This window comes from Schistocerca americana, chromosome 3, assembly GCF_021461395.2.
Source record: "Schistocerca americana isolate TAMUIC-IGC-003095 chromosome 3, iqSchAmer2.1, whole genome shotgun sequence".
Taxonomy (NCBI): Eukaryota; Metazoa; Arthropoda; class Insecta; order Orthoptera; family Acrididae; genus Schistocerca; species Schistocerca americana.
In genome coordinates, this window is record NC_060121.1 from 319,100,765 (window position 1) to 319,125,313 (window position 24,549).

The 24,549-nt window shown below is 37.6% G+C and overlaps 1 protein-coding gene across 4 annotated transcripts in view; it reads left to right on the plus strand.

Annotated features, from left to right (window-relative positions):
- The window catches only part of LOC124607287 (fas-binding factor 1), a 122,023-nt gene that overhangs the window by 32,134 nt on the left and 65,340 nt on the right, over window positions 1-24,549 (plus strand). For all 4 annotated transcript variants that reach the window (XM_047139572.1, XM_047139570.1, XM_047139571.1 and 1 more), the window contains exons 6-12: window positions 3,022-3,284; window positions 5,293-5,382; window positions 6,122-6,246; window positions 6,326-6,434; window positions 10,551-10,723; window positions 11,356-11,495; window positions 20,693-20,925. In XM_047139572.1, the coding sequence (XP_046995528.1) occupies window positions 3,022-3,284; window positions 5,293-5,382; window positions 6,122-6,246; window positions 6,326-6,434; window positions 10,551-10,723; window positions 11,356-11,495; window positions 20,693-20,925 (1,133 nt within the window). The remainder of the gene's footprint in view (window positions 1-3,021; window positions 3,285-5,292; window positions 5,383-6,121; window positions 6,247-6,325; window positions 6,435-10,550; window positions 10,724-11,355; window positions 11,496-20,692; window positions 20,926-24,549) is intronic.

Genomic DNA, 24,549 nt, shown 5'->3' on the forward strand with positions numbered 1-24,549 from the left:
AATAAAGTATACACTTTATTATTTTACAAAATATGTTGGATCATTCCATGCAAAGAATTAATGTGACTGAGGATTGAATAACAAATTGTGAATGAGTTGATTTTGACTTCTACTCTCTCAAACATGACTTTAAATCTCAGATGAGAAGCAAACTTAATCCGAAAAGCAACACTTAGTTTATTTAGCACTAATTGTTTAGAATCACTGTATTAGATCTTCCAGAGACTTCTTAATGAACATTCTTTGCATAGTATGCAAAATCACTTAAGCAGGAGGTTTAAAGAACTGTTATTCTACAAATACTTCATTGATGCAGGATGGAAAAATGGCTGTTTCTTTTATGAGGCTTATACTGAAAGTAAAGATACAGGCACAGAAAAATATCTCGAACCCCGTATTTTCATATTAACAATATGGAAGGAATAGATTGCTACTCATCTCATAGATGAGGCATCGAGCCACAGACAGATACAATGAAAAAGACTGAAATATTAAGCTTTTGGGCAAAGTCCTTCCAAAATAGAAAATGCACATGCACATGTGCATGCGCAAGCTTCTTATTACATCCAGGACTTTCTGTTTTTTTTTTTTATATTTTCATATCAGTATGATGTACGTGTATCTTTACTTATTTTTCCACACAATCAACACACTGATTATGCATTTTGTGTGGCTAGGTATTTAAGTATTGTAAATGGGTTGCGTATGCACTCTCACCTACTTTATCACTGCTTCTTGAATACCATAATCAGCATCATCATCTGTAGAAGTCTTTCTACACAGCTAAATTTCCAACAGAAGATTCAGCATAAAGTCACTTAGTGTGAGACTGGATGATACAACACATTCGGTAAGACTTCCATTCGCTGAATCAATTTGTTTTAGATGTAGCCTTGCAGTCAACATTTTGGCAGTTAATGTGCGCGTAGTTTCAAGTAGCTGAGCTAGGCTCCAAAAATTCAGATGATTTCATCAGTGATTATAGGTGCCTCCTATTCCATTCTCATAGCAAACATTTTTTCTCTCTTTTAGTTTGTAACATACAAGGATCACTCCAAAAGAAATGCACACTACTTTTTTTTAATCCATCTTTTATTCTACATATTTGCAGTGTGTAGATACATCCTTTAGGAACAATATGTTCATTTCTCCACATAATTTCCATCCCTCTCAACTGCCTTACGCCATCTTGAAACCAGCACCTGTATACCCGCGCGCTAAAATTCTGGACCAACTTGTTGGAACCACTGTTTGGCAGCGTGCACAAAGGAGTCATTGTCTTCAGACCTTGTTCCATGAAGAGTGTCTTTCAGTTTCCCAAAGTGATGATAGTCACATGGAGCCAGGTCAGGACTGTAAGGCGGGTGTTTCAGTGTTGTCCATCTGAGTTTTGTGATCACTTCCATGGTTTTTTAACTGACATGTGGCCATGCATTGTCGTGCAACAGCAAAACATCCTGATTTTGCCGATGTGGCCGAACACGACTCAGTCGAGCTTGAAGTTTCTTCAGTGTCGTTACATATGCACCAGAATTTCTGGTGGTTCCACTTGGCATGATTTCCACAGGCAAGAGTCCTTAGGAATCGAAAAACACCGTAGCCATAACTTTTCCAGCAGAAGGTGTGCTTTTTGAATTTTTTTTTCTTGGATGAATTTGCATGATGCCACTCCACTGATTGCCTCTTCGTCTTTGGTGAAAAATTATGGAGCCATGTTTCACTCACCTGTCACAATTCTTCCAAGAAATTCATCTCCACCATTCTCGTACTGTTCCAAAAGTTCGCTGCATACCGTTTTTCTTGTTTCTTTGTGAGCCACTGTCAACATCCTGGGAACCCACTTGGCACAAACCTTTTTTAACGCCAACACTTTCAGTATTCTGCAAACACTTCCTTCCCCTACCCAACGTAGCGTGACAATTCGTTCACTGTGCTGCATCTGTCGGCAGTCACCAATTCGTTAACTCCCTGCATATTGTCTGGAGTGTGTGCAGTACGAGGCATGCCCCTGCGAGGACAATCCTCAATATTGCCGTGCCCGCTTTCATCATGTAGCCTGCTTGCCCACCTACTAACTGTACTGCGATCGACAGTAGCATCTCCATACACCTTTTTCAACCTCTTGTGGATGTTTCTCACTGTCTCATTTTCACACCACAGGAATTCTATGACAGCACGTTGCTTCTGACAAACATCAAGTGTAACAGCCATCTTGAAGACATGCTGTGACAGCGCCACTCATGGGAACAGATTGAACTAAGTAGGAAAACAAGTGGGAAGGATGTATCTCCACACTGTAAAACTTTGAAGCATGCAGAATGGAAACTGTACTTTACAAAAATAGTCTGCATTTCTTTTGGAGTGACCCTTGTAGTTTTGTCCTTTCGTAACAGTTCCATTGTAAGCAGATGAGGATGAATTTCAGCAGCTATTTTTCATTGAAAATTAATTGGAGCACAATTTTAGTGATTTGCATATTGACACAGCCCTTTTTAAATTACTTGTAAAGAATGCTGGTTATAGTACTCCCAGCTGACAGTAAATGAAACAGTAGTACTTTAACAGTGTAATGTATTATTCACCTTTCTGTAAACTTTGAATTTGGTGCCCTTACAAATGAGTAGAAACATTCAGTAGCAGTTTACAGATGCAGATGTACTCTTTGCAAAGGCAGCATTTATTCATTAAGAATCTCTGCCAAGGACACAAATACGGGTACATTTGTCATATTTTCCTACTCCTTTTAACATTAGCACCTATGTCCAAGGCTTGTAGGTGTTTTGTCAAGTAGTCCTAACACCAAAAGTAGAACAGAGCTGTTGTGTAGCATTGAGGCACTCATTGAATATTGAAGTAAATATTTGTAATATGTAATGATAGATTGGCCTTTTATTTATATAATGAAGAGTCTGAAAATATTGACTCAGAGATGCTTGTTTTCATTGTTCTGCTAAGCATACAAGTAGGAGGGTATAATTTTTGTCAATTACTAACATTTTTGAATTCCATCTCCTATGACAGAAACTCCTACACCCATCCCACTCACCAGCAATATTGACAGTGCTGTGGCTGCTAGTTTGTTCAGGCAGGAAGCAAGCCTCTCTATTGCCTTGCAGTTACGCCAGCATGAGGAGAAAACAGCACACCTGGTACAGAGACAGACTACACTTCTGCAGCAGCAAGAACAGCAATTACAGTTCCTCATTGCTCAACAAATTGAGAGGCAGAAGAAACTTGACGATGCCCTTGTTGATCAACAAAAACGTATAACATTATACTTGGAGGTAGGGCATTGCAACATTTTCATTGTTCTGTGCATACGACATAAGTTTTCATCCTGTAATTTATGTTACCATGTCTGACTAGTAGGATCAACAAGGATATGTATTCCCTCTGTTACAAACACGGGTAATCTGCTCTTGACTCTGTGGTTTACTCTGCTGAACTCTTCATTGGCTCTACAGAGGAGTTTTTGTAACCTAAAATCTCTCATGTACACAAACAGTTTGTACATAGACCCACTTCTTTTCAGAGGGACTATCTAGTTAATTACTCATAGCAAAGATCAAGAAATCTGAGTCGAGGGTGTCACAGAATTGCAGAGCCTCTGATTTAAGCACTCCAATTAGTTTTACACCAGAAGACTGCAGTCAGTTCTGGGGGCAAGGCTGCATATAACAAGCTGTGCTGCCACTTCACACACAAAAGTACGCATCTTCACTATGCAAACTTAAGCCGGCATCATTTATGTTGACATGAATTGCAGATTACATCTGGCCATACTCGGTGTTGAATAGTGGCTAGCTTCTTCAACTTCTCGGCTTAGAGTATTTTGTGAATAAAACCATCTAGATCACTTAATAAATCTCATTATTTATTACAACATTCCAACTACTGCCATTATCAGATATCTGCAATAAGATTGAAGGAACATGAGGAATGGCAGGTGTTACATAACATCGAGCTACAACAGATGGAAAATTAAACAGCATTTTTAAGAAGTCCAAAGAAAAAAATGTAGAATTTGCAAGACAAGGTTCAGTGTAAGTAAAAAAATCTATACCTGAATCAAGGCATCAACTAACAACTTGGATCAGAAAAAGTATACAAAGATGTAAGTACTAGCTGACAGTTGGTGATAATGTTGGGGACATTGCCTTCAAATTATTTTTTTTTTCATTCATACTTATAAAAGCAGTCAGTCTTTAAATTACAAAAAATCAAATCAAATTATAATACACAATTTAAATGAGACTACTGTAGTTGCATACTCATAAAATTAATTTTCAGATGGCAGCAGTTATTCCATGTGGAGTTTGACTATACTCGATAACACGTATCCATTATGTCAGCTACACAACAATATCTACATAATAGCTGCAAGAATGTTAGTGTTAAATATGTTTTGCATTAACATGACATTGCAATTACAAAAGTAGTACCTGCCATTATAATTACGCATGTCTAATAAATCAGATGATAAATTACAATAATCTGCTACCTTTCCTCACCTCATCAGCAGTACTCTGACACTGAAACTTTTCTTACACCACCAGGGCTTTGAATTGATTAATTTTATCCTGAACTTGACTGTGTAGTTAAACTTAATGATATATAGGAAGGAGGTAGGTAATCAGAGGGAATAGACACCCATAAGTAATTACATTAGCTTTGATCCAGTAGTGCCACCATACAAAATCTTATTTTATGAAATGTATTGTCATTTTAATGAAATTGTATAGAACATAAAAGAAATGCCTAGTTTTATATTTCTGATTTACAACAGTAGTTTCTGTTAGTTTATGACAATAGTACTCCATTTATGGAATCTGCTACTTTTTTGTCTGTCTTGGATATTTAATACTGAGTACAAAAATTGTGTTAGGTGCAAAGTAATGTGCTTAGTCTTAATGGTCTTATATATCAAATTCCTGAAGAAATATATTAAACCACATGTAAGTATTGTAATAATAAAGTATATTTTTCACAGAACATAAAAATATGTTTTCTGTCCTTTTCTACAGCTGAGAATTTCTTCTTAGAAAAAAAGAAAGGATTAAAAGGAAATGAAAGGTTTCTGCACAGACAACTACACATGCATGATGTCGATATAAAAAGTAGCAAACCTCAAAAACTTATTTTTCTTTTGTATTATTCATTCAAAAGCAATTGAATATGTTCATTATATTTATAAAAATCTGAAGAGATTTATTTTTTAGTGATAAACTGAGAGTATTGTATAAAGAAATTGAGTATGATAGTTCATTTAGTCCATTTTTAATTTTCCTTCAGGCTCTTTCAGCTCAACCACTGATTCCTGAAAGTCTGCCTCAACCTTCCTTCATCCCTCCAAGAGAAGAGAAAAAATATCCAGAGACTAAGGTAACAGTTCAGTTTTGAAATGTTTTTGTAATAATTTTGTGAAATGTATTTGAGTTATTGATCAATAATGACACTTCAAATGGCATCATTCAGACAAGACAAAAAACAGCTGTAATAAAGAAGCAAAACTGATCTGTACAGTAGCAATGTACATAATCAAATTCAGTTTTAGATGATTTAGCTCTCACTCTTGCAAACAAACAATGAAAAAGCAAAAATAAAACAGTTTGTAGTTCTGTATGATAACAGAAATGTTCTCTTCAGGGGAGCTATAATGTTAGATGATAACATATTGGACCAGCAACTATACTATCAAAAGTTAAAATGGGAGATGATAAAGTCTCATTGGTTTGACTGTGAAACTCGATGTCAAAGCAAATAAAGTAGATAATAATTTGTATCATAGCACAATATTTCTCTGTTTTCTTTTTTCTGTAACTGTTTCTTTGCCTAATTTATTTTTTCTTTATTTTTTTAAATAACTTCTAGAATATGAGAAAATTATTAGAGATGTTTTTGACTTGCTGTATCGTTCTTGCATCACCATGTGGACATTTCAGTGTTATGTCTTAGAACGCTGCATTCAAAACTGAAGATATTTTTAAAACCTGCTGTTAACATGAAAATGTTTCTTCTTAGCATCATATTCATTTTCTTTCATTTCAGTTACTTCTTATAGTTGTGTGTGGTCACATTGTTATCATTAGAATTCATTTCAAATTTCTTACCAAATTCACAGGAAGAAGTACTAATTCAGCCAGATACATTGAGGTGGGAGCAAGAAAAGAAGAGTTTGGAAGAAATCATTGAATCCCTCAAAAACCGACATGTTCAAGAAATGCAGCTTTTGGAAGATTCTTACAAGTAATTTCTAAAAATTGAATTATGTTAAAGCTTTATTGTAAAAAAATTATACTGTCATGAAAATATCTGTTTCTTTCAGGAGACAGTTATCTACTCTGCAGAAAAGCTTAGAAACACAAGAGGAATACTTCCAGAAGGAAACTTTAAAGCATCAACAACATTTTGAACTTCGTTTGGCTCACTTGCAGGTAATTAGCATATATAATGTTCAAACCTACCCCCATGAACCATGGACCTTGCCATTGGTGGGGAGGCTTGCGTGCCTCAGCGATACAGATGGCCGTACCGTAGGTGCAACCACAACGGAGGGGTATCTGTTAAGAGGGCCAGACAAACGTGTGGTTCCTGAAGAGGGGCAGCAGCCTTTTCAGTAGTTGCAGGGGCAACAGTCTGGATGATTGACTGATCTGGCCTTGCAACATTAACCAAAACGGCCTTGCTCTGCTGGTACTGCGAATGGCTGAAAGCAAGGGGAAACTACAGTTGTAATTTTTCCCGAGGGCATGCAGCTTTACTGTATGGTTAAATGATGATGGTGTCCTCTTGGGTAAAATATTCCAGAGGTAAAATAGTCCCCCATTCGGATCTCCGGGCGGTGACTACTTAGGAGGACGTCGTTATCAGGAGAAAGAAAACTGGAGTTCTACGGATCAGAGTGTGGAATGTCAGATCCCTTAATCGGGCAGGTAGATTAGAAAATTTAAAAAGGGAAATGGATAGGTTAAAGTTAGATATAGTGGGAATTAGTGAAGTTCGGTGGCAGGAGGAACAAGACTTTTGGTCAGGTGAATACAGGGTTATAAATACAAAATCAAATAGGGGTAATGCAGGAGTAGGTTTAATAATGAATAAAAAAAATAGGAGTGTGGGTAAACTACTACCAACAGCATAGTGAACGCATTATTGTGGCCAAGATAGACACGAAGCCCATGCCTACTACAGTAGTGCAAGTTTATATGCCAACTAGCTCTGCAGATGATGATGAAATTGACGAAATGTATGATGAGATAAAAGAAATTATTCAGGTAGTGAAGGGAGACGAAAATTTAATAGTCATGGGTGACTGGAATTCGAGAGTAGGAAAAGGGAGAGAAGGAAACATAGTGGGTGAATATGGATTGGGGGAGAGAAATGAAAGAGGAAGCCGTCTGGTAAAATTTAGCACAGAGCATAACTTAATCATAGCTAACACTTGGTTCAAGAATCATAAAAGAAGGTTGTATACATGGAAGAATCCTGGAGATACTAGAAGGTAGCAGATAGATTATATGATAGTAAGACAGAGATTTAGGAACCAGGTTTTAAATTGTAAGACCTTTCCAGGGGCAGATGTGGACTCTGACCACAATCTATTGTTTATGAACTGTAGATTAAAACTGAAGAAACTGCAAAAAGGTGGGAATTTAAGGAGATGGGACCTGGATAAACTGAAAGAACCAGAGGTTGTACAGAGTTTCAGTGAGAGCATAAGGGAACAATTGACAGGAATGGGGGAAAGAAATACAGTAGAAGAAGAATGGGTAGCTCTGAGGGATAAAGTAGTGAAGGCAGCAGAGGATCAAGTAGGTAAAAAGACGAGTGCTAGTAGAAATCCTTGGGTAACAGAAGAAATATGGAATTTAATTGATGAAAGTAGAAAATATAAAAACGCAGTAAATGAAGCAGGCAAAAAGGAATACAAACGTCTCAAAAATGAGATCGACAGAAGTGTAAAATGGCTAAGCAGGGATGGCTAGAGGACAAATGTAAGAATGTAGAGGCTTATCTCACTAGGGGTAAGATAGATACTGCCTACAGGAAAATTAAAGAGACCTTTGGAGAAAGAAGATCCACTTGCATAAATATCAAGAGCTTTGATGTAAACCCAGTTCTAAGCAAAGAAGGGAAAGCAGAAAGGTGGAAGGAGTATATAAAGGGTCTATACAAGGGCGATGTGCTTAAGGACAATATTATGGAAATGGAAGAGGATGTAGATGAAGATGAAGTGGGAGATACGATACTGCGTGAAGAGTTTGACAGAGCACTGAAAGACCTGAGTCGAAACAAGGCCCCGGGAGTAGACAACATTCCATTAGAACTACTGACGGCCTTGGGAGAGCCAGTCCTACAAAACTCTACCATCTGGTAAGAAAGATGTATGAGACAGGTGAAATACCCTCAGACTTCAAGAAGAATATAATAATTCCAATCCCAAAGAAAGCAGGTGTTGACAGATGTGAAAATTACCGAACTATCAGTTTGATAAGTCACAGCTGCAAAATACTAACGTGAATTCTTTACAGACGAATGGAAAAACTGGTAGAAGCCGACCTTGGCGAAGCTCAGTTTGGATTCCGCAGAAATGTTGGAACACGTGAGGCAATACTGACCCTACGACTTATCTTAGAAAATAGATTAAGGAAAGGCAAACCTACATTTCCAGCATTTGTAGACTTAGAGAAAGCTTTTGACAATGATGACTGGAATACTCTCTTTCTAATTCTAAAGGTGGCAGGGGCAAAATACAGTAAGTGAAAGGCTATTTACAATTTTTACAGAAACCAGATGGCAGTTATAAGAGTCGAGAGACACGAAAGGGAAGCAGTGGTTGGGAAGGGAGTGAGACAGGATTGTAGCATATCCCTGATGTTATTCAATCTGTATATTGAGCAAGCAATAAAGGAAACAAAAGAAAAATTCAGAGTAGGTATTAAAGTCCACGGAGAAGAAATAAAAACGTTGAGGTTCGCCAATGACATTGTAATTCTGTCAGAGACAGCAAAAGACTTGGAAGAGCTGTTGAACGGAATGGACAGTGTCTTGAAAGGAGGATATAAGATGAACATCAACAAAAGCAAAACGAGGATAATGGAATGTAGTAGAATTAAGTCGGGTGATGCTGGGGGAATTAGATTAGGAAATGAGACACTTAAAGTAGTAAAGGATTTTTGCTATTTGGGGAGCAAAATAACTGACGATGGTCGAAGCAGAGAGGATATAAAATGTAGACTGGCAATGGCACAAAAGCGTTTCTGAAGAAGAGAAATTTGTTAACATCGAGTGTAGATTTAAGTGTCAGGAAGTCGTTTCTGAAAGTATTTGTATGGAGTGAGTGTAGCCATGTATGGAGTGAAACATGGACAATAAATAGTTTGGACAAGAAGAGAATAGAAGCTTTTGAAATGTGGTGCTACAGAAGAATGCTGAAGATTAGATGGGCAGATCACATAACTAATGAGGAAGTATTGAATAGGATTGGGGAGAAGAGAAGTTTGTGGCACAACTTGACCAGAAGAAGGGATCGGTTGGTAGGACATGTTCTGAGGCATCAAGGGATCACAAATTTAGCATTGGAGGGCAGTGTGGAGGGTAAAAATCGTAGAGGGAGACCAAGAGATGAATACACTAAGCAGATTGAGAAGGATGTAGGTTGCAGAAAGTACTGGGAAATGAAGAAGCTTGCAGAAGATAGAGTAGCATGGAGAGCTGCATCAAACCAGTTTCAGGACTGAAGACAACAACAACAATGTTCAAACAAGAGTGGTGTTTTTGCTAATGTGAGCTTACGGTTGCATATTGAATGATTTCTCAAGGAATTGTTAGGAATGTGAGTATTCTGTTTCATATTTCCAAGGTTGTGGCTAGAGTGACATCTATTCCTCAATCTCGTTTTTGCTGTTGTGAAACGGAGGGGAGAGGAGTAAGTGATCATATATTTGTGTGCCTCCTTCTACCAAGTGTCCTGTACAGTATGTGGAGAACATATGTCCTCTTAGTCAACTAATTTAAGTGTACCGAAATCTAGGTATGAAATTGTTTATAATCCATCAAAGAAGGGCATTAGCAAGCACATCATTTTTAAGTTAAAATTTATTTCAGTCAGCACACACATAAACTGTTAAATTATGACATGTTCCACACCCAAGAGAATCGTCTCATTTTTTGGGTCTATGGAAAGAAAACTGAATTTAATCTAATCTGAACTAAATGGCTACACCAATTTCAGCTGACTATAGATTATCAATACTCCCATAAACACTTCTTTGTTAAAGCTTGCTAGGAGTCAAAATCTCCAAGCTGCTCCTACTAGAGGACTCTAGAAAGAGTCTCACGGAAATGTTGGATCCTAGCATGCTTTGTTGCAGCCATTGACTTGGAAGTGTTTATTGGCTGTTGATAATGACTAGTTAGTTAAAACCAGTACAGCCATTAAACAGTTTCTGTGAGGACTGACTGACATAAACTTCGTAGCTAAGTAGTAATAGTTTTCATTTCTTAGTCATTTCTAGCATTAATAGTCACCCAGTGTCAATGTTTTACTGTAGGAATTCATCACCGAGTTGAAAAGAACCCATGATACAGAATTAACAGCAATCAAACAGAAATATGAGCAGGATATAGAAGCAATGAGAAACCAACACACTGGAGCATTAGAACATGTGCAGGTTTTCCGTAATGCAGAGCTTGCAGCTTTGGGGGAAATTCGCTCATACTCCAGGTATGCTTAGCTATTGCTTAAAGTTTGTTACCATTTCCTTGTAATCCTTTATGCTCTTTTGTAAATATCTTGACACTTTTTTTTAATTTTTGAAAACATTAATTCCTTATATTATCACTAAAGTGAAAATATATTTATTTGTTAATGATGAGTGAAGACTCATGTTCATCATGGGGGTGGTATTAAAAAAGCTGTAGACAGGAGTGGTGGAACAAGTGTATGAAAGATGATGTAAGACATGTTAGATTTTTTTCTGTTAGAATGTAATATTTAAGTGCAGCAAAAGAAAATCAGGGAAGGAGTGTAAATATGTCTGTAAGACTGGATTACTAGGTCCGAATGGACACTTCTTCTTAGTGCTCTGTCAAAAATTTGGTGATTAATGATCTATTCTCATATAGATATGAATACAAAATTTATTGGCATTGAGCTCATTATATTTGAAACATTAACTTCAAGAAAATAAGGAAAGACATTACTCAAACTACTAGTGCTTCCTTCTCATCTGTTTACTTTTTAAATATTGTTTTCTTAATTAGCACATGAAAGAAAATCAGGTCAAAAATTATCTAGGTAAGAGGCAGGGAACATTGGTGTCACATAGAATGATTATGAACCTTCTTTTTTTTCAGTGTTTTGAACATTGCTTTGGAAAAAATGGGGCAGAATGCACAAGACATTCAGATAATAGGAGAGAAGCTTTCCGGAGAAAGCATTGCACTACAGGATGCAAAGACAGCAGCACTAGAAGCAAAAGAAAAGGAACTTCAAGGTATGCTATTTGTTTCCATGTCTGTCATCACTTTGTTGCCGAATGATGTGAAATATTTGTGGAATATTGTACCCTTTTGAAGTTCTAATCACTTACAATTGCATGTGGTTATAGATTTCCTATCTGTACACAAACAAATTATATGGGCTTCACAATTTTAAGAGTGTGAGAATGTCACTCAAACACAGTTGGAGATAGTCGAGGTATAAAACAAAGCCTAGAACTATAGATAGACATTTTGAAGGAAATGCTTTCTGCAGTCAAGAGAGCAACGTGTGGAACCTTCAGTGACTACCACAGCAGAATATTCTCAAATGATCTTTCACAAAACCGAAAGAAATTGTGGTCATCCATGAGGCTATTAGTAGCACCGAAGGTAGTATTCAGTCACTATTGGACGAGATTAATTGAAGTTGAAAGTAGCAAATCAAAAGCTGAAGTGCTTAATTCTGTTTCCAAATAATCCTTTACAAAGGAAAACCCAGTAGTATTGCTCCAACTTGGTTCTCATACCACTGGAAAGGTGAGTGAAATAGGTATTAGTGTCAGTGGCATTGAGAAACAGCTTAAATCATTAAAATTCTACAAAATTCCAGTGCTCATTTGCATCCCTATTGAATTCTATACCGATTTTGCATCTGAATTAGCTCCTCTGTTAACTATAATCTGCCATAAATCCTTCGAACAAAAAATTGTGCCTAGATGTTAGAAGAAAGCACAGGTCACAGCTGCCTACAAGAAGGGTAGCAGAAGTGATCCACAAAACTACTGTCCAGATCCTTGACATCCATTTCTTGTAGAATCTTTGCTCAAACGTAATGAGGTATCACAGACAGAATGACCTCCTCAATGCCAACCAGCAATGATTTAGAAAACGTAGATCATATGAAGCCCAACTGACACTTTTCTCACATGGCATTGTGGAAGCTATGGATCAAGGCAGTCAGGTAGATGCAATATTTCTCAATTTCTGAAAAACATTTGACACAGTATGACACCTATACTTATTATCAAAGGTACAATCATAAGGCATATAGGACTTTTTGATAAGGGAGGATGCAGCTTGTTATCTTGGATGCAGAGTCATTGACAGATGGAGAAGTAACTTTGGGTGTACTCTAGAGAAGCATGTTGGGACCCTTGTATATTAATGATCCTGCGGACATTAATCATAGTATCCTCAGACTTTTTATGGATGATGCAATTGCCTGCAAACAAAATTCAGTTCAAATAAAGATGTACAGATATTCAGTCAGACATTGAGAAGATTTCAAAGTGGAGCAAGGATTCACAGCTTGCTTTAAACATTAATAAGTGAAAAATGATGCGCTTCACAAAACAAAGAAAAACCTAGTATCCTATGAATATAATATTAGTGGGTCACAGTTGGAATCTGTAACCTCATACGAACACTTGGGTGTATCACTTACTAGGGACATGAACTGGAACGATCACATGGACTCTGTGATGGGTAAAGCAGGTAGCAGACTTTAGTTTACTGGTGGAATAATAGGGAAATGCAATCAGTCTACAAAGGAGATTGCCTAAAAATCACTCATGTGGCCAATCCTAGAATGTTTCTGAGGGGTTTGGCACTCGCACCAAATGGGACTGGCAGGGATGTTAAATGTATTCTGAGAAGGGCAGTACAAATGGTCACAGTTTCTTTAGATCCAGGAGAGAGTGCCACAGAGATGTTGAAACAAGTGAATGTGCAGACTCTTAAAGATAGACAGAAACTATCCTGAGAAAGTCTGCTGTCAAAGTTTGGATAACTGGCTTTAAATGAAGACTCTAGGAATATACTGCAACCTCCTACATGTCACTCCCATATGAATCACAAGGTAAGTTAGAAAAATTACATGATACACAGAGACATTCAAACAACCATTTTTCCTGCACTCCATATGTGAATGGAGCAGGGGAAAACTCTAATAACTGGTACAGTGGAATGTACCTTCTGCCATGCACTTCAGTGGTTCACAGAATGTAAATGTAGATGTGGAGGTAGACTTTTGCATTCACAGTGCAGCCACATGCTATGCTGCTTCCATATGCCACATGCAACTTCAATACACTACACTGTTGAAGGATGGGCTCAATAAAATTCCACAAGTTATGAACACTCTTATATTCTGAAAGTACTTCATCCAAAGTACTCAGTTACATTTTACACAATTTTATACACATTGCTTTATTAGTGGTCATGGCAGACTATTTCATAGTCCATTGTTGCAGTTATAATCCTCGTATGCCCCACACTAGTTACTCAAGGCTCCAGATATTACTGTCTCTGATTCAGTTCCAACATGGATGAATAAATTTTTTCGTCTGACCTTATTAAGGCGATATTTCAGAGTTCGTGCTGTTGTTGGCCTGGCAGTACCACATGAATGTGTGTATATAGCAGTCGTTTAACCAGTTCCTTCCTGTTCACAAGCTATTCTCAGAGTGCACTTTTATAAAACAATTTACACACTTTTTACATTATTAAATCATGCTTTCACTTAATAGTAATGCTGTGGAACTCATCCTAACCTGGACTGTTGGTGCATAATCTGCAACAAAGTGAAAAACACAGTGATAATACCCATCTGCATTCAACAGTGTGGGCATGTAACTTAAAATGTTGAAAGATATGACTATGTTGGAATGATAGTTTGCTTACAAAAGCTCAACACAAGAGTAATGACCCCAGTAGCCTTATTATTATATTTTTTTGTATATAGTCTTATTATTATGCCAGCTGTAGCTGCTTTCATATTTTTTAATTATGGTGTGATGCTTGTTTTTAAAGGAATATTTTAATTTTTATTGCCTCCATTAAAAACTGAGTATGGGATGACACTGTAACAGGATGAGAATTAAAACCTGGAAGGAGGTGGCCCACATGCAAATCAATGTGGTTGTCATCAAGATGATTTGATCCATGGAGTTTGCTTGGTAAAGTTATGATACACGTAAACTGTGGTGACTGCTTGATTCAGACTAATACCAAAATGAGCATAGATTGCCCATCAAAGCAGGATGCCATGCATGGGTTTGGGACATCCTGTAGGTTCTCACCTTGCATGCTAGTGGCCAGGAAACAATCTCGGGAGCATCCAGGCACCTGGGCATCTTGGAGATGGCCCATAGACTCACCCATTTAACACTCCTGCATCACACCTTTGAACCTATATCATTAATAATTGTTTCCAGTGTACATTGCTGCTACAAGATCAAGCCCATTGCAGTTAAGGAGAACAATATTGGACAGTTCTGCAACTGTTGTTTAGTAGTAAGGAAACTGGTGGTTGATTGACCAAATAGGACAATAGTGTCAACAGACCTCCATTTTACATGATAAATTCTTCACAGGAAACCAGTCAAGTAATATGTTTTTTCCAAAATGGCATTCAACAAGTTTCTTATTTGTCATATTCTGGTAAACTATCTGTGATAAATCTGTAGATTTTCTCACTATTCACAACAATGTGCAGCATTTATTGCCACAAACCAATAACAGTTCACATACACAAATGAATGCAAAGTCAGCAGAGCATACTGGTCAATACAGGCTAGCACAAAACATGGTCTGAAAGGCTCCTCTCCAGTCCATAATCATAAGTCAATTTCATCCACAGTATGTAGACAATCAGTCCAGTCCAGAGACCCACACTCATATGCCATCATAACATTACTGGGTCCTAGTGGCGCTGTAGTTGAAGTCACAGAAACTTCTGATCCAGTTGCAAAGTCCATTTCTGTCAGGCGGTACCACTTATATCAGTGTCCTCTGTACCACAGGATCAATACATGTGATATGAGCAGTGCGCTATCTGGTGGTGTCATTGTGGACCAATTTCTCCATAGTTCCAATAAGTATTTTTCTCCAGTGATGACCCATAGCTGGATGCCTCCTGCCAGATTTCCTTTTAACTTAACATTATTTTATAGATGGCAGGTGACCCACTACCATCCTCACAGAATGGTAGATCCCCTTCTCCCCCCCCCCCCCCCAAGCCCCTCCCTCCCCTCCACTAAAACCAGATGGTATGGTTCAAAATGATCAGTCTGTGGTGGAAGCTTCTCTAGTAGATGAGCAAAGAGGTCGAAAGTGGTGGTGGTGGGGGGGTTCCATTTCAGTGTGCTCATGTGCCAGCAGCTGTATCTCTACATCAGGTAGTGGCATGTCCACAGTTGGTGCTGGAGCCCAGCAGATCTGGCAGGTTTTTTTTTTTTTGTGTTTAAGGCTGATGCCAGAAGGCTAACAGGAGCCTATGACTTCCTTGTGTGTGCTTTGAGGTGCTAGCATTTGGTGGTGGTACTTAAAATATCTCGGGCATCCATAATGGGTGTTGGTTAGTGTGGCAAATGAAGTGGGTCCAATCACTGTCCACCTCATACATCACTCAGCCATGTATAGCCAAGATGATTCCAGGAGACGATCCATCAAGGAGCTCCCCCAAAGTGTGTGCCATACTGGTACGCTAACTCTATAGTGAGGACTTCAGTTGGGTATGGTGCTGGGAGTATCAAATGCAGTAATACATGAGAAAGTGGCTGTGGAAAATCTCCATTGCTAGCTTTTCTTTGACTGAAATTGACCTGTAAAGTGTCAGAAAGTGGGTAAGGGTGTCCTGTTTGTTGAGAGGTGACCCCACTTTCTTCAACTGTATCTGCAATTTAAATGTTCACACAAAGTTTTCAGCTGTACCAGTCAAAGCCAGTACTGTGATGAGATGCGAGCTATCATTTCTATTACAGAAGTCCTGAAACAGACCAGGCATAAATTGAAGACCATTACCTGATACGAGTGTGTATGGGGTATCCTCAGTGATGAACATCTTCTCTAAGACGGTCTTGGTAGCAATTGATGTGCTGTTGGTGCACATCATGTATCGGAAGTGTAAGAACGTGTCCAGCACAATGATCTGCTTGTCACTCAAAAACAGCCCATCCTAACTGATATGGGCACTACCCCACTGTCACAAAGGTGGTCAAGATGAAAACTTCCATGGTGGTGTCTCTTTTGTCACTGCATAGGATACAGGGACATAGCACTTCTGTGACCACTATCTGGTATTCACTGTTGTGCAGAGCAGCATATCCTGTGAGACCTATAACTGCTGTGTGACTGAAGTATATGTTTGGAGATTTGACTGGTGGGGGGAAGGGGGGGGGGGGGGGGGGGGGGGGGGAGTGCTAAGGATATCTGTGCTGTGTAAAACTTGAAACTTGGCAGTGGAGAGGATCATCTTGTGTTGCTGTTACCACCTCCATGGCTGTAATTTGAAAAGTGTCCAAAATCTGTTGAAGTTCTATGTCGTTGATAAATCTCATTGATTTTGTGGAACTGAAGTGGAGATTAACATTGAGTAGATATCCTCATTATATGCAGGGATATTGGTTGGTAATAAATAGAGTACCTGTGCCAAACGAAGCACAAATTGGTTTATGGTCCATTATAAGATTTACCTTTGTCCCATAAAAATAGTAATGGAACTTCTGAACAACAAAAATGGTGACAAGAGTTTCCTGCTTGATCAACTAGACAAATCCACTGACCTTGTTAACTCCCTAGTACTGGCAATTAGTCAACTCCCTAGTATTGGCAAATGCAGTTTTTCCCCCCCTTGCGAGTAGCTAGATTTACTGCTGTATTTCCTACTCTTGATTATCCCCATGTCTTTTTCAATGATTTAACTGTAACTTGAAGGGGGTGGTGAACTTTTGTTTATGTATTAGGGATAGGAGATAATGGTGATGCAAGTAATAAAGAGTAATGCGTAGAACAACATAAAGATGAAGTAAAAATTACACTGGAACTGATATTAATTAAAAATTAATTAAATAATAATAATAATACTTATTATTATTATTATTATCTTTCCTTTCTCAGACATTATGTCTGGTTAAAAATGGAAAGTGACGCGGACCTTGATCAAGCGTGACTTCCTTTTAACTGTACGGTATATGTTACATTGCATTTAGGAACTTTCGGATAATTGAACATGTATCAATAATTACAGATTTCTGTAGTTATATATATACACGTTTGGATGTAGCTGTATTGCGTTGATGTACTGGTGGATATTGTGTGGTATGACTCCTGTGGTTGATAGTATAATTGGTATAATGTCAACTTCATCCTGATGCCACATGTCCTTGACTTCTTCAGCCATTTGGATGTATTTTTCAATTTTTTCACCTGTTTTCTTCTGTATATTTGCTGTATTGGGTATGGATATTTCAATTAGTTCTGTTAATTTCTTCTTTTTATTGGTGAGTATGATGTCAGGTTTGTTATGTGGTGTTGTTTTATCTGTTATAATGGTTCTGTTCCAGTATAATTTGTATTCATCATTCTCCAGTACATTTTGTGGTGCATACTTGTATGTGGGAACGTGTTGTTTTATTAGTTTATGTTGTATGGCAAGTTGTTGATGTATTATTTTTGCTACATTGTCATGTCTTCTGGGGTATTCTGTATTTGCTAGTATTGTACATCTGCTTGTGATGTGATCTACTGTTTCTATTTGTTGTTTGCAAAGTCTGCATTTATCTGTTGTGGTATTGGGATCTTTAATAATATGCTTGCTGTAATATCTTGGTTTATTGCTTGATCCTGTATTGCAATCATGAATCCTTCCGTCTCACTGTATATATTGCCTTTTCTTAGCCATGTGTTGGAAGCGTGTTGATCGATGTGTGGCTGTGTTAGATGATATGGGTGCTTGCCATGTAGTGGTTTCTTTTTCCAATTTACGTTCTTCGTATCTGTTGATGTTATGTGATCTAAAGGGTTGTAGAAGTGGTTATGAAATTGCAATGATGTAGCCGATGTATTTATATGAGTGATTGCTTTGTGTATTTTGCTAGTTTCTGCTCGTTCTATAAAGAATTTTCTTAAATTGTCTACCTGTCCATAATGTAGGTTTTTAAGTCGATAAATCCCCTTCCTCCTTCATTTCTGCTTAATGTGAATCTTCCTGTTGCTGAATGTATGTGATGTATTCTATATTTGTGGCATTGTGATCGTGTAAGTGTATTGAGTGCTTCTAGGTCTGTGTTACTCCATTTCATTGTTCCAAATGAGTAGGTCAATATTGGTATAGCATAAGTCTTTATAGCTTTTGTCTTGTTTCTTGCTGTCAATTCTGTTTTCAGTATTTTTGTTAGTCTTTCTCTATATTTTTCTTTTAGTTCTTATTTAATATTTGTATTATCTATTACAATTTTTTATCTGTATCCTAGATATTTATAGGCATCTGTTTTTCCCATCGCTTCTATGCAGTCGCTGTGGTTATCCAATATGTAATCTTCTTGTTTAGTGTGTTTTCCCTTGACTATGCTATTTTTCTTACATTTGTCTGCTCCAAAAGCCATATTTATATCATTGCTGAATACTTATGTTATCTTTAGTAATTGGTTGAGTTGTTGATTTGTTGCTGCCAGTAGTTTTAGATCATCCATGTATAGCAAATGTGTGATTTTGTGTTGGTATGTTCCAGTAATATTGTATCCATAATTTGTATTATTTAACATGTTGGATAGCGGGTTCAGAGCAAGGCAGAACCAAAAAGGACTTAATGAGTCTCCTTGGTATATTCCACACTTAATCTGTAATGGCTGTGATGTGATATTATTTGAATTTGTTTGGATATTGAGTGTGGTTTTCCAATTTTTCATTACTATGTTTAGGAACTGTATCAATTCAGGATCTACTTTGTATATTTCCAATATTTGTAGTAACCATGAATGGGGTACACTATCGAAAGCTTTTTGATAATCAATGTATGCGTAGTGTAGCGACCTTTGTTTAGTTTTAGCTTGATATGTCACCTCTGTATCTATTATCAGTTGCTCTTTACATCCTCGTGCTCCTTTGCAACAGCCTTTTTGTTCTTCATTTATAATTTTGTTCTGTGTTGTATGTGTCATTAATTTCTTTGTAATGACTGAAATTAATATTTTGTATATTGTTGGTAGGCATGTTATGGGGCGATATTTTGCTGGGTTTGCTGTGTCTGCTTGATCTTTAGGTTTCAGATAAGTTATTTCATGTGTAAGTGTATCAGGGAATGTGTATGGGTCTGCAATGTAACTGTTAAATAATTTATATCTAAAAACAAAGATGATGTGACTTACCGAACGAAAGCGCTGGCAGGTCGATAGACACACAAACATACACACAAAATTCTAGCTTTCGCAACAAACGGTTGCTTCGTCAGGAAAGAGGGAAGGAGAGGGAAATACGAAAGGAAGTGGGTTTTAAGGGAGAGGGTAAGGAGTCATTCCAATCACGGGAGTGGAAAGACTTACCTTAGGGGGGAAAAAAAAGGACGGGTATACATTCGCACACACACACATATCCATCCACACTTGGTGTCTGTATATGTGTTGTGTTGATAGTTGTTACTGTTGTTTCGACTTGTGGGTTATTTGGTGGTCTATGGAAGAGTGTTCTAATGTCTGTATTTGTGTCTTTGTATTCTATATATGTCAGCTGAAATTTTTCTTCTATATCTAACATGTGTGTCACTTCATGTTCTATTTGTGCTTGTTCTGGTGGCTGTCGTTTTTCTCTGATTGTTTAATTGATGCTCTGGGATGTTTGAGTCCATTACTGTATTTTCTTCTTCTTCTGAATGCACATTATTTTGTTCCAGTATTTGTTGTACTTGTTGTTTGATATTTTCTAATTCTGACTGGAGTATCCTGTTATTTTTTATTATTACATGGATCTGATCAGCTAGTCATTGTTCTGTTAAAATTTTTAATTCTGGGTAACTGGTAATAAATGTTGTGTATACTTGTGATCTGTATTCAGTTGTGTGGTTCCTAAGTTTGTTGCTTGGTAATAACAGAACATGAGGTGTCGGTTAACTTCATCTGACCATCTCATCCTCTGTCTTTGTTTTCCTTCTAGAGTGGTTGCAGGAAGCATATCCTGCAAAACTTATTATTATTATTATTTTGATTATTAGTTGTACAATTAAAAACCATACCCTTAGTTATTCATGAAAATGGTCACTTGTTGACTTTATTTACAGTGACTACATTCTTGGGTAGATAATTAAAATTTTGTATGACAGAAATGAAAAGGATTCTGTAAAATGGATAATCTATTTGTGAGTATATGTAATTCATTCGAAGATGATCCCCAATTAATTGTGACAGTGTACATTGTTCTTTTAATGTCTTTATATCAGCCACACGTGTCATCTTGGAGAAACAGCAAAAAGCAGCTGAGGCCGAGCAGAAACGACTACTTGGCCTAATCTCACAATTAGAGCAGCAACTGTCCCAGCAGAAGATTGATTCAGACGATGCACGTATGGCATTGCAGCAAGAGAGAGCACATCTGGAAGCCAGGGAGCTAGCTGTACTGAGAGAACGTGAGCAAGCTAGTGCACAATTTGAAAGAGAACGGCAACATCTGCAGGTAGGTCAGCTACTGTTTAGCTTAGTGGAAAATTCTCCATTCTTGGGGATCACAAAGGAGTATATTGGATTATAAGAGCTGTAGGAATATAAACAAGATGAAAGGAAGGGGTAAATAATTACAAAGGAGGAAAATGGAAGTGACCAAGAGAAGTAAATAAATAAAAGAAATGTAGCTAGTATGAATGATAGTTTGACACTGAGAAACAATCAATCATTAAAGTTCTATCCTAATTATTATTATAAGTCAGAAACATACCTAAAACACAGTTTATACAATTGTTGAGAGATCAACACAGTTTATATAATCTTTCACAAAGATTTGGCCACTTCCAGTGCATTTTCTGTTGCCTGGTGAAGGTCATCTTCTGTGCAGGTGGCTGGACACAGTCGACACCGAAGCGTATGTTGAACGACCTCTTCTTCCCTGCAGTCACATTGGGTTTTATTTTCTTCAGTGTATCCCCATTTTACGATGTTAACCCTTGATCTGTCCACTCCTGACCTCAGCCTATTCAAAGACTTCCAGATTGGCCAATTCTCATCATGACCAGGGGGTAAAGATTCTGAAAATCTTTTCCAATCCAGGGGAGGGGAAGGGGGAGGGGGTGTCTCAGCCCCCCATAGTAGCAGCCTGGCTTCTTCATCAGTGGTTATTAGTTTTTCCGGTGTTCTGAGGAAACTTTACTGTGATCTTATTCAATGTGGGCAGGGTTGTTGCCCATGTATGGGATGCGTATTTTCCTGCTCCAGTTTCATTCTTTCCCTATTTGCTGCTATTTCTTTTCGAACAGGAGGTGGTGAAATTCCTGGTAGTTGGTAGAGCCATTCGACTGGAGTTGACTGCAAGCAGCCTTTTATAATCCAGCATGTGTCGTTTAGGGCAATATCCACCTGTTTGGCATATGCTGACTTATACCAGACAGGACAGGTATACACTGCAGCAGAGTAGCATAATTCCATTGCAGAAGTTCGCTTCAACATGATTGCCTGACTATTATCTAGCCAGTTTTCTCAGTAGGTTGTTCCTGGTGGATGTTTTTGATTTGAAATTCATACAGTATTTTTGGAACATCAGAGGTCTGTCAACTGTTATTCCTATGTATTTTGGAGTGTCACAGTGTTCGAATTTAATCCCTGACCATTCCATCTTTAACTTGTGGATGGTGAAAACTTCTGGGTGGTTTCACCATTTCTCAGATGTAAAGGACACACTTGTTCCTTTTATGGGTTTGCTTTAAGCTGTTTTATTTTGTAGTATTTTGACTGGTCTTCAAGAGGTTTTGTATCAGTGCTTTCCTTCATTTGGGGAAAACTAGACAGGCACATAACTTATATGTTCAGAACAGTTTAAGAATCCCACCCAGTACAATGGAGATTAGAGTACAATGGTCACTAGAGAAGAGCGATCTGCTCCTGAACTGATTCAAAGAGCTAGAACCATCTAAGAAATAAGCAATCAGTGAATTGGGAAAAGGAGCAGTAGCTTATCTGATCTGAAATCTCTCTCTACTGACAGTGAGCAGGAGAAAGAATTAGTAGCAGGCTGCTGTGACGGTGCCCCAAACAGCATGCTGAAAGAAATGTTTCCGAAGCTGCAAAAAAAGCACTCTAGACCATGTGTACACATGGATTTCCATATGTTACTAATGTGTTAAGCTTTTGTCAGTCTTGAAAAAAATAAGTGTGTGGATGAAGATCAATTCATCAAATTTATTAACACAGAAAATACTTTTCCGCCTTACATTTCCACTTTTGATTTGAAAAGAAAACCTCAAATTTCCAAAGCCCAATAAACATTTACATATTTTGGAATGAGTTGTTGAGTACTGTTTTCTCTTAGTACTTACACTTTGAAGTAGCATTGCACTCAGAATATATTATCAGTGATAATGAGAGTTGCACAAGATGCAGTCGTCAAGAGCTACTGTACCAGTCGTCTGAGCAGTTCATCGTGAGTGACAGAGTAAGTAGCACTCAGCAGCTCAATAAAGAGTGAGTGATCAGCAAGGAACTGATTTGCAGAGAGCGGGTGATCAGATTACCGCCAGCCGCTCTTCTCTCCTGACTTCTTCCTGCTTGCCTTAAGTGGATCGCAAGGGAACTCAGGAGGTGTTGTGATCTCTGTGCTCTTGGCTCATACACAGATTCAGTTCCCAGTTCTTCTGTCTTGACTCAGCACCTCTCTGAGTTCGGCTCTACCAGATATTGTTGTTATTATAACAACAATATGTATATTAGACAATTATTTTCTCTGTATACAATAGTGCATGTATATATTATTTGTTTATATTGTTTTACTTATTTATTTGTGTAACCTGATCAAATGAGGACCTTGAGGGCCGTTTACATCATCTTAGGTTTTTACATGTAATAACCATATTTAAAAAACATAATATTTTAATATGATTTGTTGTAATGAAATTATATAGAATTGAAAATTATTTGAAAGATGATTTGTATTTATCTAGTGCCATTTTGAATAATAGTAGTGACTAACAACTAATGGCAAGGATACTAGTGATGCTAAATGTAACAGTTTGATTTTTGAGGTTAGAATATAATTTATAAGTCTGATGTGCAGTATCTCTCAGATTCACGAGCTGTTTTAGCTAATCTGTTAACCAACAGTAGATGACGAAATAAGTGTACAAAAGTGAGATTTTATGATAAAATGAGATCTGAGGGAGAGAAATTCGTATGCACTAGCTAGACGGTTTGAAAAATGAGGAATATCTGCTAAGGTGCTTAATTGTAAAGGTATGCATACAGAACAGAGGTTATCTTTTGAATCACAATATGGTATTTAGTTTTCTGATATAATAACAGAGATCATTCTAGGGTCAGGCTGCTGATAATGAAAGGGATTTATAGAAGATGGCTGATAGTGCTTGACAGAAAAGATTTTGCTCTCATGGAAACAAGTGTTTCTGCCATATTGTGCAGACAAGAATCTTAAGGTCTAGGAAAGATATGAGCAGTAGTGAGTCAATAATAAGCTTAATCATTTGGACTGTGATGCCAGCCTGTACCTGAGATGCTGATCCGAAATGCATGATGTACTTTTCAACAATGTTGCCAGCTTAACACATAATTTATTGTGATTGCTGTAATTTACCTCCATGAAATAGTCAAATAAGTGCATGTTTTGTTTGCGGTACAGTGATAGTTGTTACTAAAGTAAAGTACTAGTTTAGTTCCTTGACTGGGACAGTGGGATCAATTGCAGTGTGTACTTTGCCTGTACTTAGATCACACAGGTTTTTACATGGCACATCTGGTCTGCCTGTTGTAGATTAATGTATTGGCATGCCTGAGTTATCATTTCTCTCTGATTGAGTCTGTTCCCCTTCTGATTTTAATCAGCTTGATTTTTAAGGGTAGAATGTCATTTAGAAGTCTCTCAGATTCATGAGCTGTTTTAGCTCATCTGTTAAGCAAGATGCAGGTTTTCTCTTCAGTTTTCTGGCCTTTGGTGGATCTTGTTTATTATGTAATCAAGTTAGTTTGCTAGTAAATCAATTATATTTATCTTTAATGTCCAGAAATTGAATGGAAACAGTCTCCAAAACTATTTTTGTGCCACTGTTGCAAGTTCAGATACATTGCTGTGCTTATAATCTGT